General features: G+C 39.7%; 1 protein-coding gene across 2 annotated transcripts in view; it reads left to right on the forward strand.

Annotated features, from left to right (window-relative positions):
* The window catches only part of TMEM39A (transmembrane protein 39A), a 224,362-nt gene extending 203,954 nt beyond the window's left edge, over nt 1–20,408 (forward strand). For both annotated transcript variants that reach the window (XM_053705851.1, XM_053705852.1), the window contains 3 exons: nt 691–878; nt 5,343–5,463; nt 19,729–20,408. In XM_053705851.1, coding sequence (XP_053561826.1) covers nt 691–878; nt 5,343–5,463; nt 19,729–19,962 — 543 coding nt within the window. In that variant the 3' untranslated portion in view covers nt 19,963–20,408. The remainder of the gene's footprint in view (nt 1–690; nt 879–5,342; nt 5,464–19,728) is intronic.
* The last annotated feature ends 518 nt before the right edge of the window (nt 20,409–20,926 follow it).

Below are 20,926 nucleotides of genomic sequence, written 5' to 3' on the forward strand. Positions count from 1 at the left end.
TCAAATCTGCAAAGCACCCACTTAGTCTTCTTTGCATACTTTTACAAAATTTTACCATTTTGATGTTTTTTTCTTCTTCGGAAGCAGCTTTTGGTAGAAAGGTTCTTCAGGCAGCTGTCTCAGTTTGATTCTAGTGCCTTTATAATTAAGTATTCTTAAAAATTTTAAAAACTTAAATCATTTTTGGATTTAATTTCTCAGCGGAAATAGCTTTTTTTATTTTATCCCTCCTATAGTTACTCGTGGATTTCCACATCTTGGGTATTATATCCCATCAGTAACAAGCTTCTAGCTTGTGGACTCTTGCCACCTATATGGAAAAAAACATAATTTTTGTAAGAACTTACCTGATAAATTCATTTCATGGTGGCGAGAGTCCACGAGACCCACCCATTTTTGGGGGGGTTATGATTTTTTGTATCCTGTTATTTTCTTATACACCTCGCTAACTTTGCTATAGGTTAAACTGAGGTATGAGTGAGGTGGGAGGTGTATTTATAGGCATTTGAGGTTTGGGAAACTTTGCCTCCTCCTGGTAGGAATGTATATCGGATCAGTAACTAGCTTGTGGACTCTTGCCACCATGAAATAAATTAATTTATCAGTTAAGTTCTTACATAAATTGTTTTTTTACATATATCTGTGTAATCACCTAATCACGTTGCACATGCTTCTTCGCTTCCATTGCAGAGCACGCAGTATTATGACATGCGCTGGTCGTGTGAGCACCTAATTATGGTGTGGATTAATGCCTTTGTCATGTTGACCACGCACCTCCTGCCACCCAAGTATTGTGACTTACTGCACAGGTCTGCTGCACACCTTGGTAGGTGGCAGAAACTGGAACATGGGTCCTACAGCAATGCACCACAGCATATGTAAGTAGCCTGCAGTTATAACCTTCATTTCTTGTTACTAAAGTAACACAAGCCCTATTGATTTTATCATAAACAACATGAAACCCCAAATTTTTATTTCATGCACAAAAATGTACTTTTTTTTCTTTTGGTATCCTTTGTTTAAAAGCAGGTAGTTAGCTCAGGAGCGTGCACATGTCTGGAGCTCTATATGGCAGCAGTTTTGAAACCTTAAATGCTAATCCTAAGATTTGAAAGGGCACACTGTGGATTTGATAGTCCATAACAACATTAGCTTCAGAATTGACAGTGACTTGTCTTTTATACTTTGGATTGACTCCTCAGAATAAAGCAGGTTCCTTTAAAGGGACACTAAAGTCAAGATGACAATTTAATGATTCCAATAGAGCATGCAATTTTAACTTTCCAATTTACTCCCGTTATAAAATTGTGCACAGTATTTTTCTATACACACTTTCTGAGCCACAGACTACTACTGAGCATGTGCAAGAATTCAGTGTCTCTGATTGGCTGTCACATAATACAGGAGGCTGGCAAATTGAAGTAAACTTTTTTTTTTTTACTTCTCATTTAGTTTATTGCTTTGTCTTTTTATTATGCATTTGTTGATTATGCCGTTCTACTGTATTTAATTGTCCTTTCACTTAACCTTTCTCTGTACAAGAAAAATAATTTAATGTGCTTCAGTGCTGCTCTTTATTATGCATAATAGAAGTTTTATGTAGCCTAATGTCCATTTACATAGATTAACTATGTTAAAATTATTAACTACCAACGTTTTTTGATTCTTTAAGAATTATATACTAAAATTGTATTTTATTCATTGAAATAATTGACTTTATCCGTCCTGCTTTTCAACAAAGGATACTAAGAGAATGAAGCACATTTTATAATACAAGTCCTGTAAGACAGAAAAGGAGGCGCCTCATGGTGTGGTAACGTTATTCCAAACAAAAAACATATAAGGAAAGCAACAAATTTTCACTCACAAGAGTTATATCACACACAGTGCTATAACAGGCAGGCCGAGGCGTCATCCAACCCAGATAGTTGTGTGGCATCCAGGGATTTCGTCCAGGGAATATGATTTAAAAGCAGAGCGGGGATATAATAAAACACTTTAATATAAAAACTTTAAAAGACAGCAACGCGTTTCTCTATTCATGCGCCGTTTCATCAGGCTGTTAATACTCCATTTTCTCCCGCTCTATTTAAAAAAATCTTTCAACCAATGCTTTGTAGGCATGACTAGACGCCCCTTTCAAGATCCCGCCCCTAACATAATTAGTGTCGGTCAAAGATATAACGATATGGGTATATATAAAAGATGGGTTCATGATTACAAAATATTTAAAATATGGATAAATGATTGTCACTGACCTATAATACTAGAGGGTCTACATTATTATCAAAATCGATCTAGTAGGATAATTTTTAACATTCACAAAGAATACATCATTATTAAAAGCAACAATTAGATGAAACTGTATCAAGAGTGTTTACGGTTAAATCACTACATTGTGAAATCACACATTAGTTTAAGGTATGGCCTCTTACATCAAGAGGGCACGGTATAACCTCTATATCATGGGATCACACTATTATCGTTTAGTAGCGACTTCCCTCAAATCATGCTAAAAGCTCTCGATGCTGCATATGGTCTTGATGTCAATTACCAGAGTCACTGCACTAATCTAAGAACCATGTGTGTCTAACTAAGAAAAGGGAGAGCATATTATATAGAATACCATATCCATATCTAAATATGCATATAAAAGAAATCTAATCTAATGTGCTGGTCCTATAGTTGTGCTTGTAAGCTGTATAAGATGAAATATCTCCAATAATGATAGGTATATGTGAGGAAGAATAATATCAATTGCTGTAAAGAGGAGATATATAACCTATCTAGCAATGTCATATTTCATCAATGCTTCTCGTTTACATCATTCTTTATTATTTGACATTGATGATGTAGTCTATATGACATTGCTACACTTGGATATAGCCTAAGTTATATATCCCATGATATAGAGGTTAGTCTATGCTCTCTTGATGTAAGAGGCCATACCTTAAACTAATGTGTGATTTCACAATGTAGTGATTTAACCGCAAACACTCTTGATACAGTTTAATCTAAATGTTGCTTTTAATAATGATCTTTGGATAATAGATTGCGTAGATATGATTATGCATGTGTACACATTTGTTTGTGTATGTTAAAAATTAAATAAATGTTGATAATAATGTAGACCCTCTAGTATTAAAGGTCATTATGAATTTAGGATTATTATTATTATGTATAAACCTTGTGTTACGTGATGTCAATCATTTATTTATATTTGAAATATTTTGTTATCATGAACCCATCTTTTATATATACCCATATTGTTATATCATCACCCGGATCGTGAGAGGGGTGTCTAGTCTTGCCTACTAAGGATTGGTTGAAAGGGTTTTTTTTAAATAGAGCGAGGGAAAATTGAGTATTAACAGCCTGATGAAACGGCGTATGAGCTGAGAAAAGCGTTGCTGTTTTTTTTAAAGTTTTTATATTAAAGTGTTTTATTATATCCCCACTCTGCTTTTGAGTCATATTTCCTGGGCGCAATCCCTGGGTGCCACACACCTTTTATCTTGGTTGGATGATTGGCGGACGTCTTCTGACACTATCTCTGATGCGATCAGCGAAGTAACCCCTGATTGGTGGATGCCCTGTGTCGTGACTGGCCAAGCTTTTCCAGGAGAGATTCTGCCGGGCGGCTCCAAAGCCTCGGCCTGCCTGTTATAGCACTGTGTGTGCTACAACTTTTGTTTTCCTTATGTTTGTTGTTTGGAATAACATTACCTCACCATGAGGCGCCTCCTTTTCTGTCTTACAGGACTTATGTGACCAGCTTTTGTTTGGATCACTGCCTGATCACCGGATCTAGAGTTTCCTATTTGGGACTTTTATACCATTTATTATCTTGACTTTCCCTCATTCTTTAGCGCACCTTTTAGGTTTTTTGTATTCTACTGTATTAAATTTTATAATAGTAGCAAACTGAAAGGTTGTTTAAAATATTTTCTGAATAATAATCATTACATTTTTTTTACTTTACTGCCCCTTTAATCCCTCTAACAGCCTTATACATGTCTCAGGCATTCTTCCGTTCCTTACAGTATTCGTCCTTACCAGCTCTATTAGATGCATGTTCCATGAATCGATCTTCCTTTTTATGAAGAATTGGTTAAAAAAAAACAACTCCTGAAGCTCCAACTTGAGATCACAACTTGATCTGGTGTTGCTCATTTTATGAAAGTGTCTTAACCTTTATCTTTATTTATTCTATATATGTACTGAAAGATTCCTACCATATCACCTGTCTCCATTCTCTCCTGTAATCTATTCACATTAAAGTAAAAATTAAGCTTTCTTAATTCAGACGGAGCATGTGATTTTACAAAACTTCCCAATTTACTTCTATTATCAAATTTACTTTGTTAAAACTGTTACTTTCCAGAAGAGTATATCTAGGTATGCTCAGGGTCATACAATTAGTCATGAGCAGTATATGGCCGCAGTGTTTACAATGTATATTATACTTTACAAACACTGTTGCCATATAATTTATAACAACATTGTTACGAACATTGCTGTATACTTCATGACTGAAATTCCCTTTTATTTGTCTGAAACGTTCGCCACATTGAGCTGCTCAGGCCATCTACGGCAAAATGCTATTTTGCTGTGAAGTGGCGTTTCCACCTTTTAGACAGTAGCCGTGCGGGCCAGCTGGCGCCATGCCGGATAGCTAGCACGCTATTGGCTAAGATCACCTCACAGGAAAATAGTGTTCTGCCGTGGGCTGCCTTAGGCTCTCAGCGTGGCAAACGCTTCAGGCAAATAAAGGAACTTTCAGCATGAAGTATTTTATACGTCATGACTGAAAGTCCCCTTTAGTTGTTCCACTGGTAAATCCTAGTGTTTCACAAACGCTAGGATTTACTATCACTTTGACTAGACGTGGGTATATGGATGTTTTGTTATCATCCGAATGCTGAAGAAGGCAGTCACTTATGTCATTTGGCACTTTTCGGAGCTGCATTTATTCTTGTGAAAGTGCAACCCACTATAATCTGGATTTGTGCTCACCTTCTTCCACATTCGGTTGCTAACGAAGCATCTGAATGCCCACGTCTACTTAAAGACACCTGCATGCTCATGAACCTACCTACCTAAGTATCAACCAAGGATTCTAACAGAACAAAGTAAATTTTGATAAGAGAAGTAAATAGTGTAAAAATGGTTACTCAATATAAACCATAAAAGTTACATTTTGACTTAATGTCCCTTTACATAAATAAACATTTTCCTAGTAAGTTTTATTTATTTTAGAAAATGTACCATTATTGACCAATGCTTGTTGAGGTACAGCCTGTGATCATTGTTTGACTTTGTATTTTCTTTCTTTTTTCTAGATGGTCAGAAAACACAGTATGGCCGCAGGGTGTTCTGGTACGTCACAGTCGGAGTTTATACAAAGCTGTGGGGCCATATAATGTTGCAGTGCCTTCAGATGTTTCGCATGCCAGATTTTATGTAAGTACTGATGTGTTTTGGTTTAGTATATTTGTTAACATCTCCCTCTTTTTAATAATCAGTGGGTTTCATAAACACCATGTGCCCGATCATCTAAAGCTGTCTGCTCTGGTGAGATTATCTAAAGTTTTGTTGGTACTGTGAGGTCCCTCAAAGAATTTTAGAGAAGCAAATTTTAGCTTGAGAGCTATTTCTCTAGCTATGCAGGTTTTGGTTGTGAAGGAAAGACACATACATTACATTGCATTACAATACAATAAAAAAAAGTTGCTAAGTTGCCAGTGAGTTTTCTTTCATAAGGTGGTGAGAGTCCACAAGTCATTACTCCTGGAATTCAACATCTAGCCACTAGGAAGAGATATAGATTCTAAAAGCTATAACAGCTCTTAATTCCTCCCACCTCTCAGTTAGTATTTTCTTTACCTCACAGGAGGAAGGTGAAGAAATGAGGTGCTCCAAATTCTTGGTTGAGAGGGGTCCTCAGACCGATTTGAGGCCCATTTTCCCCTCAGAGATCTGCAACTGAAGGCAGCTGTTAGATTGGAGTATTGGGCAGTGACATATTCACTCCCAGTGAAGGAGTTAGTAACAAGCCTGCCACAGGGGTCACATGAACCGGTCCCTTAGCCTTCTCCTGTTGGGTCGTCGATATACTCCACACATAGATCCTCTGTTGGGACTTACACGGCACTGGATGGGGCTCTCTACTGGAAGCAGTGCTTTCTGCAACTGGTAAGCACAGAAGAGTGGGTACATCCTAATTTAAGTGAAGACAATTTAATTAACTCGGATAACTTGCAGGTATTATTCAGCTAATTCACCTTAGAGTTGCATCTTAATGCAACCTTATGTCCTCTGTCATATATACAGTAAAATGGATTTACCTGTTTGGCAATGTGAGGCGGAGTCTCTTTCTGTAATTTTATGTTAGTAACTGAGCTATTTCCTTCTCTCTTTTTGAGATTTCTCAACTGCTCCTTTGTTTAAATGCAACGGCCATTTTTCAAATGTCTTATTACTGAAGGGTAATACATTTTTATTATTTTTATGCGGTTCATTATTATAATGATAATTTTCCATTTTGCGGGATTGTTACCAGTTCATTGTTACAATATGATCTCATTAGGCTAATGCTGCTCTCGTCTCTAAAGGAATCTGTCCTCCCTCTGTTTCCTCTATACAAGGGAGTGCTTCAGATTTTGCTGCAGGGTTTAAAGGCTTGTGCGCTCTGTAGTTGTGGCGGATATGCTGCCTCCAAATATGTGCAAAAGTTCTATATTTGGAGGTCATCCTAAAAATACAATATAGGTTCTTCTGCATCATCAGAAACCAAAACACCTTTGGATGCCCTTATAGTTTTCAGACTCTGTTGTTTTCTGAAGGTGAGTTTTTTTTATGTTGAGTCTACCTGGTTCATGTTCGTTTTCAGTTGAATATATTAGTTCTTTGCTTAAAGAGGTTTTATGTACTTTAGGCGTATAAGACCCTAAATCATCTGAACAAAAGCTTTCCATACAACTGAGAGTGAACAAAGCCTGGTCCTCGCTCTTAATCTGTCCTCTAAATTTAATAGGATGTTTTCTTTACTGGCTTTTAATGTAGATCTATGGGAAACTTTTCCAATAGTGGATGTTGCTATTTTGCTTTTCACGCTGCTATACCCTTAGAGGATACGACATATTACTGGAACCATATGGACATGAAATTGGTAATCTTTCATTGAAAGGCCTTTTTCACCAAGCATTGCTTCTGTAGCAGTTGTGTCTGCTCTATGGTGTGACAGTTTGTCTGAGCAAATCTCAAAAGACTTGGTGGATGAAGATTTTCAAAATTGTTTGAAAATTCTTAAGTCGATTAATGCACATATTTGTGGTCCCATTTTTTACTTAAAGGGACAGTCTAGTCCAAAATAAACTTTCATGATTCGGATAGGGCATGTAATTTTAAACAATTTTCCAATTTACTTTTATCATCAATTTTGCTTTGTTCTCTTGGTATTCTCTTTTTTAAGGTAAACCTAGGTGGTTCATATGCTAATTTCTAAGCCCTTGAAGGCTGCCTCTTCTCTCAGGGCATTTTGACAGTTTTTCACCACTAGAGTTCATGTGTGTCATATAGATAACACTGTGCTCACGCACGTGGAGTTCCAGTGAGCCAGCTCTGATTGGCTAAAATGGATGTCTGTCAAAAGAACTGAAATAAGGGGGCAGTTTGCAGAGGCTTAGATACAAGATAATCACAGAGGTAAAAAGTGTATTTATATAACTGTGTTGGTTATGCAAAACTAGGGAATAGGTAATAAAGGGATTATCTATCTTTTTAAACATTAAACATTCTGGTGTAGACTGTCCCTTTAATTAAAAATGTTGCTAAGTATATGACTTAAGCAGTACTGACCAGAAGGGCTTTATGATTTGTCATTGTCAGCAAACAGGGTGTCCAACGATATAGACTTTTATCTCTCTGTTTCAAGAAATAATTTATTTGGATCTGGTGTTGACGTTTTCATTTCTAGTATGTCTGGAGGAAAAAGAACTTTTCTCCATCAAGAATAGTCCTTTTCTCTTGTAAGGTGTATGCAGTCCACGGATCATCCATTACTTGTGGGATATTCTCCTTCCCAACAGGAAGCTGCAAGAGGACCACCCACAGCAGAGCTGTCTATATAGCTCCTCCTCTCCCTGCCACCTCCAGTCATTCTCTTGCAGCTCTCGACAAGAAAGGAAGTAGCTACAGATGTGGTGTTTTTATTTAGTTTATCTTCATTCAAAAGTTTGTTATTTTCAAATGGTACCGGAGTTGTACTATTTTAGCCTCAGGCTAAGAAAGTAGAAGAAGAGTCTGCCTGTGGTCTTTAATGATCTTAGCAGGTTGTAACTAAGATCCATTGCCGTTCTCACACATAACTGAAGAGAGAGGTAACTTCAGCTGGGGAATGGCGTGCAGGGTTTCCTGCTATGAGGTATGTGCAGTTTAAATTTTTCTAGAGAAATGTAAATGCTAGAAAATGCTGTTAATACCGGATTTATCTGAGGTAAGCCTAATTACAGTGATCATGCTTGCTGTTAGAGGGAATACTCTTATTATTTTTCACATTTCTGACATAAAAAGTTTGCTGGAAGTGCTTAAACGTTTTTTATATGCATATTGGTGATAAAACTTTATTGGGGCTTAGTTTTTTCCACATGGCTGGCTAATTTTTGCCTAGGGATAGTTTTGTTTGGCCTCTCACTGTGAATACATAAGTGGGAGGGGCCTAATTTCGCTCCTAAATGCGCATTAGATTTTGCAGCTGAGACATCCAGTTTCCCTGAAGGAGTTCCCTGAATGCTTAGGACCTCTCTGAAGGGTTTTTGTGCTTTCCAAAGTAGATTGTATGGGAAGGTAGGGCCACAGCAGAGCTGTGGCAGTTTGTTGTGACTGTTAAAAAACGTTTATTTCGTTTTTTTGATCCGTTTTTTAAACTAAGGGGTTAATCATCCATTTGTAAGTGGGTGCAATGCTCTGTTAGCCTATTATACACACTGTAAAAATTTCGTTTGATTTACTGCTTTTTATCACTGTTTTTCAAATTCTGACCTTTTTTATTTTTCTTAAAGGCACAGTACCGTTTTTATTTTTTGCTTGTTTACTTTCATTAAAGTGTTTTCCAAGCTTGCTGGTCTCTTTGCTAGTCTGTTTAAACATGTCTGACATAGAGGAAACTCCTTGTTCATTATGTTTAGAAGCCATGGTGGAACCCCCTCCTAGAATGTGTACCAAATGTACTGATTTCACTTTAAGTTATAAAGACCATATTCTGTCTTTAAAAGATTTATCACCAGAGGAAACTGACAAGGGGGAAGTTATGCCGACTAACTCGCCTCACGTGTCAGAATCTTTAACTCCCGCTCAAGGGACTCCCGCTCAAGAGGCGCCAAGTACATCTAGCGCGCCCATGGCGTTTACTTTACAAGACATGGCGGCAGTCATGGATAATACCCTTTCAGCGGTATCCATGACTACCTGGGTTACGAGGAAAGCGAGACAGCTCTGGTGTTAGAAGGAATACAGAGCACTCTGACGCTTTAGTAGCTATGTCTGATACCCCCTCACAATAATGCAGAAGCTGAGGAAGGAGAGCTTCTTTCTGTGGGTGATTTTTCTGACTCAGGGAAGATGTTTCAACCTGATTCTGATATGTCAACATTTAAATTTAAGCTTGAACACCTCCACGTGTTGCTCAGGGAGGTTTTAGCTACTCTGAATGACTATGACACCATTATAGTGCCAGAGAAAATGTGCAGATTGGATAAATACTATGCAGTGCCTGTTTACACTGATGTTTTTCCAATACCTAAAAGGTTTTCAGAGATTATTAATAAGGAATGGGATAGACCAGGTGTTCCATTCTCTCCCCCTCCTGTCTTTAAGAAAATGTTTCCCATAGATTCTGCCACACGGGACTTATGGCAAACGGTTCCTAAGGTGGAGGGAGCAGTTTCTACTCTAGCTAAGCGTACTACTATCCCTGTCGAGGACAGTTGTGCTTTCTTATATCCAATGGATAAAAAGTTAGAGGGTTACCTTAAGAAAATGTTTATTCAACAAGGTTTTATTCTACAGCCTCTTGCATTCATTGCCCCTGTCACTGCTGCTGCTGCGGCCTTCTGGTTTGAGTCTCTGGAAGAGGCCTTACAGGTAGAGACCCCATTGGATAATATACTTGACAAGCTTAGAGCACTTAAGCTAGCCAATTCATTTGTTTCTGATGCCATTCTTCATTTAACTAAAATAACGGCTAAGAATTCTGGTTTTGCTATTCAGGCGCGTAGGGCGCTATGGCTTAAATCATGGTCAGCTGACGTTACTTCAAAGTCTAAGCTTCTTAATATTCCCTTCAAGGGGCAGACCCTATTCGGGCCTGGATTGAAGGAGATCATTTCTGATATTACTGGAGGAAAAGGTCATGCCCTTCCTCAGGATAGGTCTAACAAGTTAAGGGCCAAACAAACTAATTTTCGTGCCTTTCAAAACTTTAAGACGAGTGCGGCATCAACTTCCTCTAATACAAAACAAGAGGGAAATTTTGCAGATATATGAAATAAAGAAGAAGGCGCCACCATAGTGCCTGGTCAGTGGAAAATACAGGCCCCCAAATAGCAAGATAGGCTGGTGCTTACAAGCTCCCAGAAACTTGAGAAGTGTCACAAACGCCTTCTGGAACCTTAAGAGTCGTCTAGCTGACTCACACACTCGCATAGATCGATCAACTTCTTAGATAGAACTGGCTGTGTCTTTCTCCCCACAGGAACGCCAGTTGTAGATAGGCTCTCACCCTCCAGCAAAGGGGTCTAATATAGAACTCTTTCAGCAACTTGTCAATCTGAACAGAGCCTGTAATGCAATAATGCTATCAAGTTAACTCTTGGGACCCTGGGAGTTTGCAGGAAATTCTTGCCGTGTTCTTTATTCTACTTCTCGCCCTTCGGTGGCTCAGTGTATGGAAGTAATCGGCTTAATGGTAGCAGCAATGGACATAGTTTGTCAGCGAGTTCCTTAAAGGGACAGATTTCTGCTTTATCTATTCTTTTGCACAAGCGTCTGGTGGATGTTCCAGACGTTCAGGCATTTTGTCAGGCTTTAGTTAGAATCAAGCCTGTGTTTAAACCTGTTGCTCCGCCATGGAGTTTAAATTTAGTTCTTAAAGTTCTTCAAGGGGTTCAGTTTGAACCCTTGCATTCCATAGATATCAAGCTTTTATCTTGGAAAGTTCTGGTTTTGGTAGCTATCTCCTCGGCTCTTAGAATTTCTGAGTTATGTGCCTTACAGTGTGATTCCCCTTATCTGATCTTCCATGCAGATAAGGTAGTTTTGCGTACCAAACCTGGGTTTTTACCTAAGGTGGTATCTAATAAGAATATCAATCAGGAGATTGTTTTTCCGTCACTGTGTCCTAATCCTTCTTCAAAGAAGGAACGTTTATTACACAATCTTGACGTGGTTCGTGCTTTAAAGTTTTATTTACAAGCTACTAAAGATTTTTGTCAAACATCTGCATTGTTTGTTGTCTACTCTGGACAGAGGAGAGGCCAAAAGGCTTCGGAAACTTCTCTTTCGTTTTGGCTAAGGAGTATAATACGCTTAGCTTATGAGACTGCTGGCCAGCAGCCTCCTGAAAGGATTACAGCTCATTCTACTATAGCGGTAGCTTCCACATGTGCTTTTAAGAATGAGGCTTCTGTTGAACAGATTTGTAAGGCGGCGACTTGGTCTTCGCTTCATACTTTTTCAAAGTTCTATAAATTTGATACTTTTGCTTCTTCGGAGGCTATTTTTGGGAGAAAGGTTTTGCAGGCAGTGGTACCTTCCGTTTAAGTACCTGCCTTGTCCCTCCCTTCATCCGTGTCCTATAGCTTTGGTATTGGTATCCCACAAGTAATGGATGATCCGTGGACTGGATACACCTTACAAGAGAAAACATAATTTCTCTTGTTAAGTGTATCCAGTCCACGGATCATCCATTACTTGTGGGATATTCTCCTTCCCAACAGGAAGTTGCAAGAGGATCACCCACAGCAGAGCTGCTATATAGCTCCTCCCCTCACTGCCATATCCAGTCATTCTCTTGCAACTCTCAACTAAGATGGAGGTCGTAAGAGGACTGTGGTGTTTTATACTTAGTTTATTTCTTCAATCAAAAGTTTGTTATTTTTAAATGGTACCGGAGTGTACTGTTTATCTCAGGCAGTATTTAGAAGAAGAATCTGCCTGCGTTTTCTATGATCTTAGCAGAAGTAACTAAGATCCTTTGCTGTTCTCACATATTCTGAGGAGTGAGGTAACTTCAGAGGGGGAATAGCGTGCAGGTTTTCCTGTAATAAGGTATGTGCAGTTAAAATATTTTTCTAGGGATAGAATTTGCTAGAAAATGCTGCTGATACCGAAGTAATGTAAGTAAAGCCTTAAATGCAGTGATAGCGACTGGTATCAGGCTTATTAATAGAGATACATACTCTTATAAAAGTGTATTTTAAAACGTTTGCTGGCATGCTTAATCGTTTTTTTACATATGTTTGGTGATAAAACTTATTGGGGCCTAGTTTTTTCCACATGGCTGGCTTGAATTTTGCCTAGAAACAGTTCCCTGAGGCTTCCCACTGTTGTAATATGAGTGGGAGGGGCCTATTTTAGCGTTTTTTTTTACACAGCAAAAATTACAGACACAGACATCCAGCTTCTTCCTGCATGATCCAGGACTTCTCTGAAGGGCTCAAAAGGCTTCAAAAGTCGTATTGAGGGAGGTAAAAAGCCACAGTAGAGCTGTGGCAGTTGTTGTGACTGTTTAAAAAACGTTTTTGTCATTTGTTATTCCGTTTTTGGTATTAAGGGGTTAATCATCCATTTGCAAGTGGGTGCAATGCTCTGCTAACTTATTACATACACTGTAAAAATTTCGTTAGTGTAACTGCATTTTTTCACTGTTATTTCAAAATTTGGGAAAATTTGTGTTTCTTAAAGGCGCAGTAACGTTTTTTTTATATTGCTTGTAAACTTGTTTTAAAGTGTTTTCCAAGCTTGCTAGTCTCATTGCTAGTCTGTTTAAACATGTTTGACACAGAGGAACCTACTTTTTCATTATGTTTGAAAGCCATGGTGGAGCCCCATAGGAGAATGTGTACTAAATGTATTGATTGCACCTTAAACAGTAAAGATCAGTCTTTATCTATAAAAGAATTATCACCAGAGGGTTCTGTCGAGGGGGAAGTTATGCCAACTAACTCGCCCCACGTGTCAGACCCTTCGCCTCCCGCTCAGGGGACGCACGCTAATATGGCGCCAATTACATCAGGGACGCCCATAGCGATTACCTTGCAGGACATGGCTGCAATCATGAATAATACCCTGTCTGAGGTATTATCTAGATTGCCTGAATTAAGAGGCAAGCGCGATAGCTCTGGGGTTAGGAGAGATACAGAGCGCGCAAATGCTGTTAGAGCCATGTCTGATACTGCGTCACAGTATGCAGAACATGAGGACGGAGAGCTTCAGTCTGTGGGTGACATCTCTGACTCGGGGAAACCTGATTCAGAGATTTCTAATTTTTAAATTTAAGCTTGAGAACCTCCGTGTATTGCTTGGGGAGGTATTAGCTGCTCTGAATGACTGTAACACAGTTGCAATTCCAGAGAAATTGTGTAGGCTGGATAGATACTATGCGGTGCCGGTGTGTACTGACGTTTTTCCTATACCTAAAAGGCTTACAGAAATTATTAGCAAGGAGTGGGATAGACCCGGTGTGCCCTTTTCCCCACCTCCTATATTTAGAAAAATGTTTCCAATAGACGCCACTACACGGGACTTATGGCAGACGGTCTCTAAGGTGGAGGGAGCAGTTTCTACTTTAGCAAAGCGTACCACTATCCCGGTTGAGGACAGTTGTGCTTTTTCAGATCCAATGGATAAAAAATTGGAGGGTTACCTTAAGAAAATGTTTATTCAACAAGGTTTTATTTTACAGCCCCTTGCATGCATTGCGCCTGTCACTTCTGCGGCGGCATTCTGGTTTGAGGCCCTGGAAGAGGCCATCCAGACAGCTCTATTGAATGAAATTATTGACAAGCTTAGAACGCTTAAGCTAGCTAACTCATTTGTTTCTGATGCCATTGTTCATTTGACTAAACTAACGGCTAAGAATTCCGGATTCACCATCCAGGCGCGTAGGGCGCTATGGCTTGAATCCTGGTCAGCTGACGTGACTTCAAAGTCTAAATTACTCAACATTCCTTTCAAGGGGCAGACCTTATTCGGGCCTGGCTTGAAGGAAATTATTTCTGACATTACTGGAGGCAAGGGTCATACCCTTCCTCAGGACAGGGCCAAATCAAAGGCCAAACAGTCTAATTTTTGTGCCTTTCGAAATTTCAAGGCAGGAGCAGCATCAACTTCCTCCGCTTCAAAACAAGAGGGAACTGTTGCTCATTCCAGACAGGCCTGGAAACCTAACCAGTCCTGGAACAAGGGCAAGCAGGCCAGAAAGCCTGCTGCTGCCCCCAAGACAGCATGAAGGAACGGCCCCCTATCCGGAAACAGATCTAGTGGGGGGCAGACTTTCTCTCTTCGCCCAGGCGTGGGCAAGAGATGTTCAGGATCCCTGGGGGTTGGAGATCATATCTCAGGGATATCTTCTGGACTTCAAAGCTTCTCCTCCACAAGGGAGATTTCATCTTTCAAGGTTATCAGCAAACCAGATAAAGAAAGAGGCATTCCTAAGCTGTGTGCAAGACCTCCTAGTAATGGGAGTGATCCATCCCGTTCCGCGAACGGAACAAGGACAGGGATTTTATTCAAATCTGTTTGTGGTTCCCAAGAAAGAGGGAACCTTCAGACCAATCTTGGATCTAAAGATCTTAAACAAATTCCTCAGAGTTCCATCATTCAAAATGGAAACTATTCGGACCATCCTCCCCATGATTCAAGAGGGTCAGTACATGACCACAGTGGACTTAAAGGATGCCTACCTTCACATACCGATTCACAAAGATCATCATCGGTTCCTAAGGTTTGCCTTTCTAGACAGGCATTACCAATTTGTAGCTCTTCCCTTCGGGTTGGCCACTGCCCAGAGAATTTTTACAAAGGTTCTGGGCTCACTTCTGGCGGTTCTAAGACCGCGAGGCATAGCGGTGGCTCCGTATCTAGACGACATCCTGATACAGGCGTCAAGCTTTCAAATTGCCAAGTCTCATACAGAGATAGTTCTGGCATTTATGAGGTCGCATGGGTGGAAAGTGAACGTGGAAAAGAGTTCTCTATCACCACTCACAAGAGTCTCCTTCCTAGGGACTCTTATAGATTCTGTAGAGATGAAAATTTACCTGACTGAGTCCAGGTTATCAAAACTTCTAAATGCTTGCCATGTCCTTCATTCCATTCCACGCCCGTCAGTGGCTCAGTGCATGGAAGTAATCGGCTTAATGGTAGCGGCAATGGACATAGTGCCATTTGCGCGCCTGCATCTCAGACCGCTGCAATTATGCATGCTAAGTTTCTCTGGTCCATCTGTCCAAGGGTATGACCTTTCGCAGGCCAGATTGGACGATTGTAACAACAGATGCCAGCCTTCTAGGTTGGGGCGCAGTCTGAAACTCCCTGAAGGCTCAGGGATCGTGGACTCATGAGGAGAAACTCCTCCCAATAAATATTCTGGAGTTAAGAGCAATATTCAAGGCTCTTCTAGCTTGGCCTCAGTTAGCAACCCTGAGGTTCATCAGATTTCAGTCGGACAACATCATGACTGTGGCTTACATCAACCATCAAGGGGGAACCAGGAGTTCCCTAGCGATGTTAGAAGTCTCAAAGATAATTCGCTGGGCAGAGTCTCACTCTTGCCACCTGTCAGCGATCCACATCCCAGGCGTAGAGAACTGGGAGGCGGATTTTCTAAGTCAGACTTTTCATCTGGGGGAGTGGGAACTCCATCCGGAGGTGTTTGCTCAACTGGTCCATCGTTGGGGCAAACCAGAACTGGATCTCATGGCGTCTCGCCAGAACGCCAAGCTTCCTTGTTACGGATCCAGGTCCAGGGACCCGGGAGCAACGCTGATAGATGCTCTAGCAGCTCCTTGGTTCTTCAACCTGGCCTATGTGTTTCCACCGTTTCCTATGCTCCCTCGACTGATTGCCAAAATCAAACAGGAGAGAGCATTCTGAAAAAGCGCCTGCGTGGCCACGCAGGACCTGGTATGCAGACCTAGTGGACATGTCATCTCTTCCACCATGGACTCTGCCTCTGAGGCAGGACCTTCTAATACAAGGTCCTTTCAATCATCCAAATCTAATTTCTCTGAGACTGGCTGCATGGAGATTTAACGCTTGATTCTATCAAGGCGTGGCTTCTCCGAGTCAGTCATTGATACCTCGGAAGCCTGTCACCAGGAAAATCTACCATAAGATATGGTGTAAATATCTTTATTGGTGTGAATCCAAGAGTTACTCATGGAGTAAGGTTAGGATTCCTAGGATATTGTCCTTTCTCCAAGAGGGTTTGGACAAAGGCTTATCAGCTAGTTCTTTAAAAGGACAGATCTCTGCTCTGTCTATTCTTTTGCACAAGCGTCTGGCAGAAGTTCCAGACGTCCAGGCATTTTGTCAGGCTTTGGTTAGGATTAAGCCTGTGTTTAAAACTGTTGCTCCCCCGTGGAGCTTAAACTTGGTTCTTAAAGTTCTTCAGGGAGTTCCGTTTGAACCCCTTCATTCCATTGATATTAAACTTTTATCTTGGAAAGTTCTGTTTTTGATGGCTATTCCTCGGCTCGAAGAGTCTCTGAGTTATCTGCCTTACATTGTGATTCTCCTTATCTGATTTTTCATTCAGACAAGGTAGTTCTGCGTACCAAACCTGGGTTTTTACCTAAGGTGGTTTCTAACAGGAATATCAATCAAGAGATTGTTGTTCCATCATTGTGTCCTAATCCTTCTTCAAAGAAGGAACGTCTTTGCATAATCTGGACGTAGTCCGTGCCTTGAAGTTTTACTTACAGGCTACTAAAGATTTTCGTCAAACATCTGCCCTGTTTGTCGTTTACTCTGGACAGAGGAGAGGTCAAAAAGCTTCGGCAACCTCTCTCTCCTTTTGGCTTCGGAGCATAATACGCTTAGCCTATGAGACTGCTGGACAGCAGCCCCCTGAAAGGATTACAGCTCAGCTGTGGCTTCCACCTGGGCCTTTAAAAATGAGGCCTCTGTTGAACAGATTTGCAAGGCTGCGACTTGGTCTTCGCTTCACACCTTTTTCAAAATTTTACAAATTTGACACTTTTGCTTCTTCGGAGGCTGTTTTTGGGAGAGAGGTTCTACAGGCAGTGGTTCCTTCCGTTTAAGTTCCTGCCTTGTCCCTCCCATCATCCGTGTACTTTAGCTTTGTTATTGGTATACCACAAGTAATGGATGATCCGTGGACTGGATACACTTAACAAGAGACAACATAATTTATGCTTACCTGATAAATTTATTTCTCTTGTAGTGTATCCAGTCCACGGCCCGCCCTGTCCTTTTAAGGCAGGTCTAAATTTTAATTAAACTACAGTCACCACTGCACCCTATGGTTTCTCCTTTCTCGTCTTGTTTCGGTCGAATGACTGGATATGGCAGTGAGGGGAGGAGCTATATAGCAGCTCTGCTGTGGGTGATCCTCTTGCAACTTCCTGTTGGGAAGGAGAATATCCCACAAGTAATGGATGATCCGTGGACTGGATACACTACAAGAGAAATAAATTTATCAGGTAAGCATAAATTATGTTTTATGCTTACCTGATAAATTTATTTCTCTTGTGGTGTATCCAGTCCACGGCCCGCCCTGTCATTTTAAGGCAGGTATATTTTATTTTTAAACTTCAGTCACCACTGCACCCTATGGTTTCCCCTTTCTCTTGCTTGTCTTCGGTCGAATGACTGGAGGTGGCAGGGAGTGGAGGAGCTATATAGACAGCTCTGCTGTGGGTAGTCCTCTTGCAGCTTCCTGTTGGGAAGGAGAATATCCCACAAGTAATGGATGATCCGTGGACTGGATACACCACAAGATAAATAAATTTATCAGGTAAGCATAAATTATGTTTTTTTTATTCCTTTTGTCAATCTAGGAACCAAACAATCTTCCTTTTCTTTACAATGGCCGGAATCTTACAGATCTTCCTTGAAGTTAAATTCCAGGGTTTTTTTTATAAGCTTTACAGGTTTCTCTTTTTGAACCTGCACGCTTTGGACATTTTGCTTCTGTGTTTTTGTTGCTTTTAACAATATCTTCTGCCGGAAAACTCTATACATATGTTTGCTCCTCCTTTTCTTATTTTCATTAAGATAATATGGTTTTAAAAGGACAAAATATGATTTTTTTTTGCATCAATAAGGAGATTATAGCTCATCTCCTTGTCTTAATCCAAATAATGAATTTGATGGTCTTTTATTTAATTTATTTATTGATAGCATTCAAATTCTACTTTCAAGTTACAAAGGTTTTTAGACAATCCTTTAATTTGTCTGTCCATTAGTCCCCGTAAAGGTCCAACCAAAATTTCCTAATAATGTTTATTGGTTGCTAGGTATTCCTACTATGGCTCATTCAGCGTTGGCAGTAAAAGTACTTGTCAACCAATCAGCATTACAGGATTAGTGGGAAGTACACAACTAGCACAGATATAATAGTTTTAATTTAAAATTTTCGTGTTAAATGCTTCTGGTAAAAGTTACTGTTTTTCAGTGGCATAAGAATATGTACATATTCTTTATTTAAGGCTAAATCTATATAAATTCATATGCTATTTTCTAAGCCCTTGAAGGCCGCCTCTTATCTCGGTGCATTTTGATAGTTGTTTTTTTTTACAGTTAGACAGCTCTAGTTCATTTGTGTCATATAGATAACATTGTGCTCACTCCCGTGGAGTAATTTTATGAGTCTGCACTGATTGGCTAAATTACAAAAAGGACTGAAATAATGGTCTTGAATGAGCTTGAATACTGGTGCACATTCTCTCACGGCATATGTGCGTATGCCACTGGGGAAAAAAACGCAATAACCTTTACTAGAAGCATTTAGCATGTAAAATTTAAAATGTATGTAAAATTGGTAAATGTGTGTGTGCTGCTAATGGAAGTATATTGCAAAAATACTTCTATTTAAAACTGAAATGCATACCATGCACATTTACATTTTGACCTTTTTATCCCTTTAACAAAAGATATAAATGAGCACCTGTGGGAACCAAACAATCACTGTGTAGCATATTGCAGATTTATGTTCTGAAATCTTCAGTCTTTTTATAGGCATTAAAAAAAACACAATTTTCAGAGGCAAATTACAGAAATATATAAGCAAGGTAAAAAATAAAACCATCTCTATTTAACAAAGTAGAGTAAACTATACATAATTCAATCAATATACATCAATTATATGTTCACAAATGAGGGAATTAAAGCAATGGCTAACAATATTTGTTGTAGTTGTCCGTAAATGGTAACCATCTGTGCATTTTACTTTACTATATTTCCCACCCCTCTCCGTGAGTCAGCGGGCCATGCAGCCAATCAAATGTTGTAGCGCAGGCCCCACCTTAAATGTACCTAGTGTATCTGCAGTCTGATTGGTTGTATATTTGTGTTTTATTTCTATGCTTAAAAGTAACCAAAAACGTGTTTACAAGTAATTTGCAATCATGCCGTATATATGCATGTAAATGTGCAATATGAGTTATTTGAGGTACTTGTCTTGTCTTCTTTTTCCCCCTACAGTTCCTGTTTCACCGGCCATTAAGGTTACTGAATTTGTTGCTTATCATGGAGGGCAGTTTGGTGCTGTATCAGCTCTACTCACTCCTCCGTGCAGAGAAGTGGAACCACACACTTTCCATGGCTCTTATCCTGTTCTGCAACTACTATGTCCTGTTTAAACTGCTCCGGGACAGAATAGTACTGGGCAGGGCCTACTCCTACCCCCTGAACAGCTATGGACTTAAACCCCACTGAAGCCAAGTAATCCTGACCTGGCACAGAAGCGAGAGAAAGCAAGACTATTGAAAAAGGAAAAAAAGGGTGCAAAAAGGAGAAACCAGAAAAAAAATATTTTCATACAGTTCTATTTTTTTCTTGCAATGTTTATAAATATTTAAGATATTTTATATTTTGTATACAATTTTGTTGTGTTCACCAAATGGGGAGAGTTACCACCGCGACGACCGGTGTTATTGTTCACATATACAGCCTGTGTATATGTATTCTGTATGCGTGTGTATAAAGAACCCTACACGCACAACCCCCAGGTGTCGCCAAGAAGGGAAAGCCGTAAGGTATTCTAAGCCGTATGTGGCGGCCTCCTCTGTATTCAGCAGATTTCATTGCCACTTGCCTGTGTTAATGGATCGCAGAGCCTGATAGTATTGACAAAACAATAAAAAAAAGATCATTTTCATAAATTGGTTGGACTTTTGTTTGTATTAAAGGTACAGCCTTCAAATGACCAAATTAAAAAGGTATGGTACATTCACGTTTTATAGAGCTCTTTTAACCATTAGTAAAACGTCTTCTCTGTTACGAGTCAGTGTCACGTGTTCAAACTTAAGTTTAAAAAATGAAGCTGTTGCGTGTTTGTGATCATGAAGAATTTTTTTTTTTTTTTAAACCCAATCTTCCCTCATATTGTATGCTTAGCTTTTCCACAATAATGCTGTAATCCACACCATTTATTACTACAGGTGATTGCTATACAAAATTAAACAGTGAAGAGAAGAGAGTTTGGTGCTATATAGTGCTATTGTTCCCTGTTTACATAGCTTTTCTACAGAGAAAACATTTGTTTCTCATATTCTTAGTATAGGTGGGGATACAACAGGCAAAAGTAGCTATTTCAAATTACAAAATAAAGAAAAGGCACTGTTTACAAACAATTCAATACACTCCAGTAGGTGAAATGGGCTTTTGGGAACACGTTAAA

This window comes from Bombina bombina, chromosome 3, assembly GCF_027579735.1.
Source record: "Bombina bombina isolate aBomBom1 chromosome 3, aBomBom1.pri, whole genome shotgun sequence".
NCBI lineage: Eukaryota > Metazoa > Chordata > Amphibia > Anura > Bombinatoridae > Bombina > Bombina bombina.